General features: G+C 45.2%; 1 protein-coding gene across 1 annotated transcript in view; it reads right to left on the bottom strand.

Annotated features, from left to right (window-relative positions):
- Positions 1–12775, bottom strand: part of SYT17 (synaptotagmin 17) — a 147873-nt gene that overhangs the window by 122935 nt on the left and 12163 nt on the right. The window contains exon 3 of the mRNA XM_019921898.3: positions 9740–9818. Coding sequence (XP_019777457.1) covers positions 9740–9818 — 79 coding nt within the window. The remainder of the gene's footprint in view (positions 1–9739; positions 9819–12775) is intronic.

Raw genomic sequence — 12775 nt, 5'->3', positions numbered from 1 at the left:
TGAGCCTGCGCGTCCGGAGCCTGTGCTCCGCAACGGGAGAGGCCACAACAGTAAGAGGCCCGCGTACCGCAAAAAAAAAAAAAAAAAAAAAAGTAAAAGTCAAAAGGCCCCACATAACCTGGCCCCCATTACCTGCCCTGCTGTGCTCATCTCTTCTCCCCTACACCTTGCTCGCTCTACTCCAGCCACACTGGCCTCCTTGCTGTTCCCTGAACACTCCAGGCAAGCTCCCACCCAGGACCTCTGCATTTATTCCTTCTGCCTGTTACACTCTTCCCCCTGGGGTCCCCCATGGCTCACTCTTTCATCTCTGTGACGGGCAGCTTCTAGGATGGTCCATAGTGATCCTGCTTCCTGGTATTGACACCCTTTCATAATGTCCTACCATTGAGTATGGGCGGGACCGATCACAGGCAATGAGACATCAATTCTGTGATTAGATTACATAAGGCAGTAATTTCTGCCTTGGTAACAGATGCTTTTCCTTGCTGGCTTTGATGACCCAAGTTGCCATGTTGGAGAGACCCACACGGCAAGGAAATGAGGGGTGCTTATCCAGGAATTGAGACCCTTAGTCCAATAGCCCTAGAGGAACTGAAATTCTGACAACAACCATGTGAGCTTGGAAGCAGATCCTTCCCGAGCTGAGCCTTTGGGTGAGACCCCCAACCCCAGTCGACACCTTGATTAAAGACTTGTGAGAGGGACTTCCCTGGTGGCGCAGTGGTTAAGAATCCGCCCACCAATGCGGGGGACACGGGTTCGAGCCCTGGTCCAGGAAGATCTCACATGCTGCGGAGCAACTAAGCCCGCGTGCCACAACTACTGAGCCTGCACTCTAGAGCCCGTGAGCCACAACTACTGAAGCCTATGCACCTAGAGCCCGTGCTCCGCAACAAGAGAAGCCACTGCAATGAGAAGTGTGCACGCCGCAACGAAGAGTAGCCCCCGCTTGCTGCAACTAGAGAAAGCCCAGGTGCAGCAACGAAGACCCAAAACGGCCAAAAATAAATAAATTTATTTTTTAAAAAAAGACTTGTGAGAGACCCTGAAGCAGAGGGTCCAGTTAAGCCATGCTTAGCCCCCGACACACAGAAACTGTGAGATTATAAATGTGTTGGGTTTTTTAAATTTTTTTATTTTTTAGATGTTTGTGGCAGATGTATACAAATGGACTGCTTTTAGTAGATTGATCTATTAGCAGCCTTGATGAACTCTTACTTGCTTTTAAATTCTTTTTTTTTAAATATTTATTTATTGGCTACATCGGGTCTTAGTTGCAGCACGTGGGATCTTTCACGGTGGCAGGGGAGCGTCTCTCCAGTTGTGGCGCACAGGCTGCAGAGCACGTGGGCTCTGTAGGGCTCTCTAGCTGTAGCTCGTGTGCTCAGTAGTTGCAGCGCATGGGGTTAGTTGCCCCGTGGCATGCGGGATATGAGTTCCTTGACCAGGGATCGAACCCGCATCCCCTGCATTGCAAGATGGATTCTTCAGTGGACCACCAGGGAAGTCCCACAAGTGTTGTTTTAAAGCAGCTAAGGCTGTGGTAATTTGGTAGACAGCATTAGACACTACAACCCGCTTCAGGTTTGGCTCAAATGTCACCTTTTAAATCTGACCTTTCTGACTTTCCTCTTTAAAACAGCAACCTTTCCATTCTGCCAAGAACACCCTATTCCTTTTCTCTGCTTAATTTTTCCCCATAATACATATCACCTTGTGACATATACTTTTCATATTTTTATGGCCTGTCTCTCCAACTAGAAGTAAGCATTCTGATCTCAGGGTTTGTTTTCTTGTTTGTTTTTTGTCTTTTTCTCCCATACCTGTATCCCTAGTACCTAGAGTAGTGCCGAGCATGTAGAAAGCACTCAGTAATTTTGTTGAATGAATGAATGAATTCTGCCGACAGTCTCCCTCCATACAGTGAACAAGTAGCAGTAATGGGCACCAACCTTAGTTTTTCACTATAGCAACCCCAGTGAGAAAAGAGGTTTTTCCAGACATTTTTATACAGTAGTCCTCACTTGTCTGTGGTTTCAGTTACCAGGGGGTCAACTGTGGTTCACAAATATTAAATGAAAAATTCCAGAAATAAACAATTCATCTGTTTTACATTGCATGCTATGCTGAGAAGTCTGATAAAATCTCGCGCCATCCGATCCTGTCCTCTAGGCTGAGAATCATCCCTTTGTCCATGTCCCACCCATTAGTCACTTAGTAGCAGCTCGGTTATCAGATGGACTGTTGGGTTATCTCAGTGCTTGTGTTCCAGTAACCCTTATTTTACTTAATAATGACCCTCAAGGCTGGCAATTCAGATGTGCCAAAGAGCAGCCGTAAAGTGCTTCTTTTGAGTGGAAAGGTGAAAGTCCTTGACTTAACAAGGGAAGAAAGAAATTGTGTGCCTAGTTTGCTAAGATCTACAGTAAGAACGAATCTTCCATCCACAAAATTGTGAAGAAGTAAAAATAAATCTGCACTGGTTTTGCTGTTGCACCTCAAACTGAAAAAGTTACAGCTACAGTGTATAAGTGCTTAAAGGTGGAAAAGGCATTAAATTTGTACAATAAAATATTTTGAGAGAGAGATCGCATTCATATGACTCTTGTTACAGTATATTAAAATTGTTCTGTTTTATTGTTATTAATCTTTTACTCTGCCTAATTTATAAATTAAACTTTATCATATGTATGTGTAGGAAAAATATAGCGTATAGAGGGTTTGGTACTGTCTGTGGTTTCAGGCATCCACCTGGGGTCTTGGAACATATGCCCCACTAACAAGGGGGACTACTGTGTATCAATCCAGGAAAGGACTAATTGGTCCCACCTGGCTCTTGTCCCACCTTATTAAGAGAAACGTGAGAAAATCCCTTATACAGGGACTGAGACCTTCTGACATCCGTGTATCAACCTGCCTTCTCAGGAGTAGCGGATAAGTCTTAACACTCTATCCATCATTGTCAAGAAAGGTTCACCCGGAGGCCTGGGTACATTTTCTTCCAAGAAAGAGCTTGCCTCTCTGAGGTGAGGAAGGAGAATTCAGCATTGTCTACAGAGCCCTTGCCCTGCATGAAGACTCGTGTGTGAACATTCAGAGCATCACTCTTCATGATTGCCCCAAAGTGGAAACAACCCAAATGTCCATCAGTGGGTGAATGGATAAGCAAAATGAGGGTTAGTCATGTAATGCCTAACTTTACAGCAATAAAAAAAAAAAAAAAAAAAAAAAAAGCAAGGGACTTCCCTGGTGGTCTAGTGGTCAAGACTTTGTGCTTCCAATGCAGGGGGCCTGGATTTGATCCCTGGTCTGGTAACTAGATCCCGCGTGCTACAACTGAAAGATCCCTCACGGGGCAATGATATCCCGCACACTGCAACTAAGACCCAGCACAGCCAAATAAATAAATATATATATATATATTTAAAGTCATTAAAAAAAGAGCAAAGTACAACGTGCATCACCTCAAAAGCATTCTACTAAGTGAAAGAAGCCAGACAAAAAAACCCATGTATTATACGACTCCATTTATATGAAATGTCCAGAAAGGGCAAACCTATAGAGATAGGAGGGAGTTAGTGGTTGTCTGGGGCTGGTAGTGGGAATGGGGAACGAACACAGCTGCAGGGGGGAATGGGGAGTGGTGATGGAAATGTTCTAAAATCATATTGTGGTAATAGTTGCATGACTTTGCGAATTACTAGAAATCATTGAATTTATACTTAAAAATGGGTGAATTTTATGGCATGTAAATTGTACCTTAACAAAGCTATTTTTAAAAAGAAGATAAAATGAAAAGCCCTTGCTGAAAACCTTCTTTGGTTCTATGTCTAAAGGACCTCCTCTCAATTCTCTTTGAGGCTTATACTTCTTTACTTTTTAGATGTCTGTTTCTATGAAAGATCAATGAAAAGCCCCCATTGGTGTCCCAAATAATATACATGAACACAATAAATTAATAAATAAACAAGCAGGCCTTGTTTCTGCCCTATGGCAATAAAAAGGTCATAAGATTCTGACCTTTTGAAGTGGTTCTCTGCTCATGTATGCAGACCCTTTGTCATCTGACTCTGTCACTGCGTGAACTGCACCAGCTCCAGGGGTCTGTGCCCATCAGAGCAACTGAAGAATCCACATTCATGTAGGAACAGGAAGAGTACGAGTAAAATCTTGCATTGTGATTACAGGAGTTGGAGAAAGAATGAACTACTCTGATCAGTTTGTCTCTTGGTGACCTGCAGTTTCCATCTCGATGCAATCAGAGGACAGAGGCAGCTTCAACTTCGGCAGCCCCTGGAGCGAGCGCAGATGCAAGGGGGGATGTAGCGCTCGGTTTGGCACTGCCTCGGTCAGGTGCCCATGTAAGCACTAGGGACGGCACATCATGAATGGCAGCCCACTGGAAACACAAGGAAAAGAGAAGGGAAGTTCCCACAAAGGAAGTAAGGATGGTGAGGAGGCAGCAGCACCAGAGAGCCGTTACATTACTCCCACATGTGGAAAAATCACAACAGGGCAAGATATCCTATGGGCAAGGGCAGCTAGTAGGGGCTTCAGAGAGCACAGGTCTAACATCTGCTCATAGGGAAATGCCTTCCTGGTTATATTCAGATCCACCTTGATCAAGGACAGCACGATTTTCCTTTCTTAGGGCCAGCCCCATACACATACAGGTCCTCGCTCTCCACTCAAGGGGACTTAAAAGTGTTGAGGATTCTGGGATAGCCTGTGGTCCAAAGCTGGTGGTCATTGGATGATTCACACGGGCAGTGTGAAAACAGCAACCTCATATAAAATAAAATCGAGAAGCCAGAAGGGGGAGCTCTCATGTCCTGCTACTGACATGACTCCATGTCAATCGCCTCCCAGAGGGAAGAAGGTACCTTGCACTCCTGAACAGGAAATGCCAAGGCGGAATTTCTCCTAGCACAGCAACAGCCCGGCCAATGAGAAATGTCACTGCTAAGCTAATGAGACGTCATCACCACCCTGAGTTCCTCCTTTCCCCCAGTGAACTGTCATTTAAAACAGCCCCTCCCAACTCCTTCCTTTCCCCTATAAAAGCAGGCTCCCTTCCTTTGTTTTCTGGACATGCTTAAGGTTTATCATAGATTGCACGTCCCCAATCACAGTACTTTGCTGTTCCCAGATAAACTCATTTGCTGGTAAAATAACTAGCTGTTTTAATAATTTAAGGTCAGTTTTAAAACTGTTGACAGTTTTTAAGGTCAACAGCAGGCAGTTCATTGTCCACTGGGTCCTTTCCACCCCTGACCTTTACAGCTATGCAGGAGTGGCTACACGTAATTTTCAGGGCTCAGTGCAAAATGAAAATGAGGGGCCCCTTGATCAAAAGCAAGCACAGGGTCTTTCTGAGCATGGGGTCTGTGCCACTGCCACTACAGCTGGCCCTGTCCTCATGACATAAATGTCTTCTTTCTGGTCCTACTTAGAAGACTCCGGTACCCCTCTCACCCCCTAGTCACCTGTGCCCCCCTCTTCCTTCACCTCTGGCTCCACTTGTATCTAGTATTGAAAACTAAACAACCAAACAAAAACAAAACAAAAAACCCACCTCTCCTGCAAGTTTAAATCCAAATATCTCTGAGGCTAAAGAGCTCTGCCAGGAGAAAGGGTTTTGCATTTTAAGTACCTTAAAGTACGTCTTACAGTATTTCTCCTCATCCTTGCCTAGAAACGGCCCCAGCATTTTTCGTGGGCCTCGGGTTGAAGATGAGTAGCTTCCTGAACGGAATCCCAGTCCCCAGGGCTGTCACCACTTGGTGATGTTTAATAATAACTATTTCCATTTATTGAGCCCTTACCCTGTGACCAAGTACAGCCCTACACACTCCACATACATGGATTCCATTCCATCCTCACAACAACTCTGTAAGCCAGGCACAAAGGCAGTATCCACTTTTCAAGAAAAAAACTGAGGCTAAGAGATATTCAGCAAATCATCCCAGGTCAGACAGCCAATCAGTGGCAGAGCTGGGATCTGAGTCCAGGTCCGACAGGGAGCAGAGTTCCTGCGACACCGAACAATGTTTTATCATTCCATTTCTAACCCCACAGAGTCCCGGAGACTGGACACAGGGCAAATGAAGCCATTATTATCTTAAGATGCATGTGGATGCCTTTTGCAGTGCTCAAATTCCATTAAAACTGATCAACTTTGAAGGTTACCATGGAAAAGAAAATCAAAGATAGGTCAACCAAAGTGCTTTTGGTGAGAACCAATGTCAAACCCTACTAGACTATCCATGTTTCTAGGTTCAGAGTTAAAATCTCTGAAGCTTGAGCGATAGTCTTCCTGAATAAAGCAAATGGGCAATTAGTAGAAATGAGTAAGTGTAAACCACCCTGCAGAGAAAGGATGGGTTGGAGATTGCTTTAGAGAGCTGGAGGAGAGGCTGTACTAAAATAGTGGAAACTTGCCCCGTCTTCCCTAAAACACTGTTTGAATCATTTATCCCGCCAAGTGTATTGAGCATAAATTTCTATGAGCCAGCCAGAGTGTAGGGAATGGGAGATTCAAGGTGCGCCATCTCTCAGCCCAAAGGCCTCCCGTGGCCCCCATTGCCTACAGGACAAATACCACCCCCTCGACCTGGCATTCAAGGCCTTCACTAACCTGACTTCATGCCATCTTTAGAGGGAAGGCACACAGTGCATGCGAAGCTGGAGGAGGCGAGGGATCGTACGGGCGAGAGCTGAGTTAACAGTGAGGTCAGGCATTGGGAAGGGAGAAGGGTCTCCTGACTGTCAGTTAACAGTGGCTCATCTCTGTGGCTGGACTGACTTCACTGTGTGGGAACCACATTTTGCCTTCCTGACCGCCCGAACCACAGATCTCCCTGATGAGATCAGATGCCCCATCACAGTCTCAGAGTGCATGGTGTCTGACACACAAGCTTGTACCCCTTGTATGGGGCTATATGATCAGGCCACCCAAGATGGCCGTTCTCTTGCTCTCTGTACATCCCCTGCTTGGCCAGTCCCTGCTTCACCTATGCCTACTCACATGACTAACCTCTCTTAACTCTGGAGCCTAATCAGTAAACGCCTACATACTTGCCCTGACCCCAGCTTGTGACTGTTCTAATCATTCAATGAGAACTATCTCCACTATGATAGTTTATCAAAGAGGCGTGCCCCTCTGCGGGTTTCCCTGGCAACTGATGAGCCAACCTGAGGTCAAGTCCCTCTATAACTGGTAAACCACCCCCCACGCTGCCCCCATAGCGAAGCTTGCTGCCATGTCCTGCCCGCCGTGCACTGCGCACAGTGGGGTGTGACTCCAGGACCTCGCTTCAGACATGTATGGTCCCCCATCCATTAAACCATGGATGTCTCTGTCACTGACTCTGGGCTCTTTCTTCAGTCTTGAAGCTGGGCAAGAAAAGTGCTTACAGGCCTATGGGGTACAGCCCAACACGGGGTATGTTCAGTTGGTAACCCCAGGCCTTTCCCTGGATCTGGCGCGACCCAGAGACTGTCCCTGCCCCTTGGGCCCCCGCCGTTTCCAAGAAAAATGCTGCTGACCCAGTGAGTAACCAAGTAATTCCTAAGGGGCCTGGTCTGCTTGATCCCAGACCTGCTGTCACACTGTCGGTTCAGCCAGTTTTCTCAGACAGAGGCACACCTACCTACCCATCACCCCATCTGGCTCAAATATTACCCAGATCCTCACTAGGCATGTCTGAGCCTCCTAGCAAACCCCTCACCAAAGTCTTCTAAGGATCAAACTCTTTTTGCCTCAGACAAATCTTCATTGGTCAAAAGGTTTTTTTTTTCTTTTGATTCTGCCTTCTTCTTATCTCTCTCTCTCTTTTTTTTTACATCTTTATTGGAGTATAATTGCTTTACAAGCAATTATAGCTTCTGATTTATAACAAAGTACATCAGCTATACACATACATATATTCCCATATCTCCTCCCTCTTGCATCTCCCTCCCACCCCTCTAGGTGGCCAAAAAGGCTTTTTTTTAATTAAAAAATTTTTTTTATTGAAGTATAGTTGACTTACAATGTTGCATTAATTTCTGCTGTACAGCAAAGTGACTCAGTTATATACATTCTATTTCATATTCTTTTCCATTATGGTCTATCACAGGATATTGAATGTAGTTCCCTATGCTATGCAGTAGGACCTTGTTGTTCATCCATTCTATATATAATAGTTTGCATCTGCTAACCCCAAACTCCCAATCCATCCCTCCACTACCCACCTTCCCCTTGGCAACCACAAGTCCATTCTCTATGTCTGTGAGTCTGTTTCTGTTCCGTAGATAAGTTCATTTGTGTCATATTTTAGATTCCACAGATAAGTGATATCATATGGTATTTGTCTTTCTCTTTCTGACTTACTTCACTTAGTATGATAATCTCTAGATCCATCCATGTTGCTGCCAATGACATTATTTTATTCTTTTATGGCTGAGTAGTATTCCATTGTATATATGTGCCACATCTTCTTTATCCATTCATCTATTGATGGACATTTAGGTTGTTTCCGTGTCTTGGCTATTGTATATAGTGCTGCTATGAGCATTGGGGTGCATGTATCTTTTTGAATTACAGTTTTGTCTGGATATAGGCCCAGGAGTGGGATTGCTGGGTCATATGGCAGCTCTGTTTGTCAAAACCTTTGATGTAATTTATGTCAACTGTGAAATACCTTGTAACAAATTTGATACTTACAGAGTATTGTTCAGTTGTGCGAAACCAGCAAGTTTCTTTGTTTCCCATCATTCTTCGCATTTGGGTCTGAAATTCTCTTCCTGTTTCAGGAAACTTACCTGTTAAAGATAATCCAGTCTCCTTTCACTTAAAGCAGACTTTTCCCAGGAAACAGAGGGATCAGAACTCTTTCCCTCAGCTCAAGGGCTGTGCCGTATCCTGACCCCTTCCCAAGACGGATGCATGGAACATGTAAGAATCCCAACGGCATTCTGGGAAGATTGTTGGGTCTGTAGGACCTCAGTTTGGGGGGGGGGTCTCATCCCACATGTCTTTGTGTGGGGACTGGGGCTACGGTGAGCACTGACCCTGCACTTGAACTACCCTTAAATTTGGGGTTCTAAGGTGCCTCCCTTGCCTGACCCTACTGCGGGCCCTGCTTTCCCTGTCAGCTTCTGTTCTTGCTGCTTCCCGCTGAGGAGCAGCAGGTCTACGGTAGTCTGGATTGTGTTGTTTCCTAGATTTCATGCTGGAATCCGTTACCCATGATGGTGGGTCCTGCTCCTGCTTCCATCCTCGTGTCCCTGTGATTGTTTCTTTCCGACCCCAGCTTCTAAAGGTCCACAATGACCTTGGTAGCCCCAAGGCAGGGGGGAGGGTGATGTAAACCCTTGGGTGGCAGGGAGGTTGTGTAGCAGTTGAGACTCTGGGCGGTCACCCTCAAGTCCACCCTCACCCCAGGTTTTCCTCAATCTCTGTCAATCTACCATTCCTGAGCCACCTTGAATTCGATGCCACGCCAAAGCAGGTTTCTCTTAGAGACCCACAGTCTCTCTAGGCTGTGTCACGGAAAGCTGGATTCTCTCAGATCCCCCAAAACCTTTCTGGAGATTTCTACAACTCACTGGCCTTTGCTACTTCCTCCAGGAGGTAAGCAGTGAGGACTCTTAAACCTAATCTCTTACCTCACTTCCCTCTTTCTCTCCCCTCCTCCTCCCAGCCGATTCTACTTCCCCATTATGTCTGGTAGGAATCTTCTTTCATCATTACCTCATAGCTGTTTCCTTCCTGTTCAGTAGTTCCCAGAGTGTGGTCCCAGACCAGCAGCAGCAGCAGCAGCAGCTAGGAACTTGTAAAAAATGCAGATGATTAGGACCCAATCCAAACCTTCTGAATCAGAAACTCTGACAGTGGGACCCAGCAATCTATACTTGAATAAGTCCTCAGGGGGTGCTGATGCATGCTCAAGTTTGAGAACCCCTACTTTAAGGTCTAAATCAATAGTTCTCCATCCTGGTTGCTTTAGGATCTCCTGGGTAGCTTTTAAAATTTAGTGGTTGCTAAGTCCCATTGCAGACCAACTAAATCCAAAGCCCATAGAGACCAGACCAAAATCAGCCCAGCCAAGTGTAGATCAACAGAACTTCCCAACTGACCCACAAACCATAATAACAGGTGTAAGCATTAATAACAGGCACTGTTTTATGCAACTAAGTTTGGGAGTAGTTTGTTATGCAGCAATAGCTAACTGATACACAGCACATGTGTGAACTTCTGGTGGAACAGTGATTGATCTCCTTACTCCCCCAAACCCAGCCCTCATTTCTGTTCCATGCCTGTTTTCCTAGCCGCCCCAGCCACTGGGAGGATACCCTAGCCTTCCAGATCAGACCTTCCCACTGACCCTGACCCAGGCTCAACAAGGCAACCAGTCAGGACCAGATAGAGGCTCCAAATAAATAGAAATATAACATGAGACACATACTTAATTTTATATTTCCTACTAGCCACATTTTCTAAAAAGGTAAAAAAAAAAAACCCAGTGACATTAATTTTAATAATATATCTTGTTACATATTTTATTATATATTTCCTTTAACCCAGTATATCCAAAATATTGTCATTTCACCATGTGGCATGGCACATTGCAAATGTTGGCTAGCCACATACAGCTAGTGTTTTGGACAGAGCAGCTCCATGCAGACCGCTACACATGTCCCTTCCAGAGCAACAATGACAGCAGGAGTGAGTAAGAAGCAGAAGGAGGGCTTCCCTGGTGGCTCAGTGGTTGAGAGTCCGCCTGTCGATGCAGGGGACACGGGTTTGTGCCCCGGTCCGTAAGGATCCCACATGCCGCGGAGCAGCTGGGCCCGTGAGCCATGGCCGCTGAGCCTGCGCGTCTGGAGCCTGTGCTCCGCAACGGGAGAGGCCACAACTGTGAGAGGCCCACGTACCGCAAAAAAAAAAAAAGAAGAAGAAGAAGAAGAAGCAGAAGGAGCAGAAAGAGCAGAGCCTCCACCAACCATATGTCACACAGAATCTTGACCCAAGAACAACTGTGCCCAGCATTCTGCCGCTTGTAAGACATCTGCTCATGCTCTCCACCTGCCCTATACTTCTTCCCATTCTGCCCAACAGCTCAAATGTTGCCATCTCTGTGAAGCCTTCCTTGGATGCCCATAGCACTAACTTCAGAATTCTAAAACAGTTCTTAAAGACATACAGATGGCCAACAGGCACGTGAAAATATGCTCAACAACACTAATTATTAGAGAAATGCAAATCAAAACTACAATGAGATACCACCTCACACTGATCAGAATGGCCATCATTAAAAGTCTACAAATAACGAATGCTGGAGAGACTGTGGAGAAAAGGAAACCTCCTACACTGTTGATGGGAATGTAAACTGGTGCAGCCACTATGAAGAACAGTATGGAGGTTCCTCAAAAAACTAAAAATAGTGTTGCCATATGATCCAGCAATCCCACCCCTGGGCATATATCAAGACAAAACTACAATTCAAAAAGATACATGCACCCCTATGTTCACAGCAGGACTATTCACAATAGCCAAGACATGGAAACAACCTAAATGTCCATCAATAGATGAATGGATAAAGAGGATGTGGTACATCTATACACAGTAGAATACTACTCAGCCATGAAAAGGAATGAAATAATGCCATTTGCAGCAACATGGATGGACCTAGAGATTATCATACTAAGTGAAGTAAAACAGAGAAAGACAAATACGATGTGATAACACTTATATGTGGAATCTAAAATATGACCTATTTATGAAACAGAAAGAGACTCACAGACATAGAGAACGGACTGTGGTTGCCAAGGGGGAGAGGGACAGTGGAGGGATGGATTGGGAATTTGGGATTAGTAGCTGCAAATGATTATATATAGACTGGATAAACAACAAGGACCTATTGTATAGCACAGGGAATTATACTCAATCACCCGTGATAAACCATCATGGAAAAGAATGTGAAAAAGAATATATATACATAACTGAGTCACTTTACTGTACAGCAGAAATTAATGCAACATTGTAAGTCAGCTATACTTCAATGAAATAACTTCTAAAAAATAAAACTAAAAAATTCTAGGGGACTTCCGTGGTGGTCCAGTGGTTAAGAATCCACCTTCCAACACAGGGGACGCAGGCTCGATCTCTGGTCGGGGAACTAAGATCCCATGTGCCGTGGGGCAACTAAGCCAGTGCACCACAACCTGCCAAGCCTGCACACCATGACGAAGAGCCCGTGTGCCACAACTAAGACCCGACACAGGCAAAATAAGCAAATAAATATTTTTTAAAATTCTACGAAACACACACACAAAAATAAAGTAATTAAGTTGTTCTTAATAGCCTGTCCCCAAAACAGCTACCACTTAGTGAGTGCTTTCTGTGTGCCAGGTACTGGGCTGAGCACTTAACCTGAACTATACCATTTGATGCTGACACTACACCCTGAGTAGGAATTATTGTCCTCATACAGAGGAAGAAACTGAGGCTCAGAGAGCTAAAGGAGCTTCCAAGCTCACTCAGCTAGTTAGTGGAGGAACCAGGATTTGAACCCAGGGCTGTCAGGCTCTAGAGGCCATGCTTCCAATGCCTGGCCCCTCGCTAATAAAATGTGGTCCTTAGACCAGTAGCAGCATCACCTAGGATCTTGTGAGAAAGGCAGATCTCGGGCTTTTCCCCAAATCTACTTCTGAGAGTCTGAATTTTTAGAAGATCCCAGGTAGTTCATGTGAATATTAAATTATGAAAGGTGCTGGCCGAGGCTAG

This window comes from Tursiops truncatus, chromosome 15 (assembly GCF_011762595.2).
Source record: "Tursiops truncatus isolate mTurTru1 chromosome 15, mTurTru1.mat.Y, whole genome shotgun sequence".
Taxonomy (NCBI): Eukaryota; Metazoa; Chordata; class Mammalia; order Artiodactyla; family Delphinidae; genus Tursiops; species Tursiops truncatus.
This window is presented reverse-complemented; position numbering and strand designations above follow the sequence as displayed.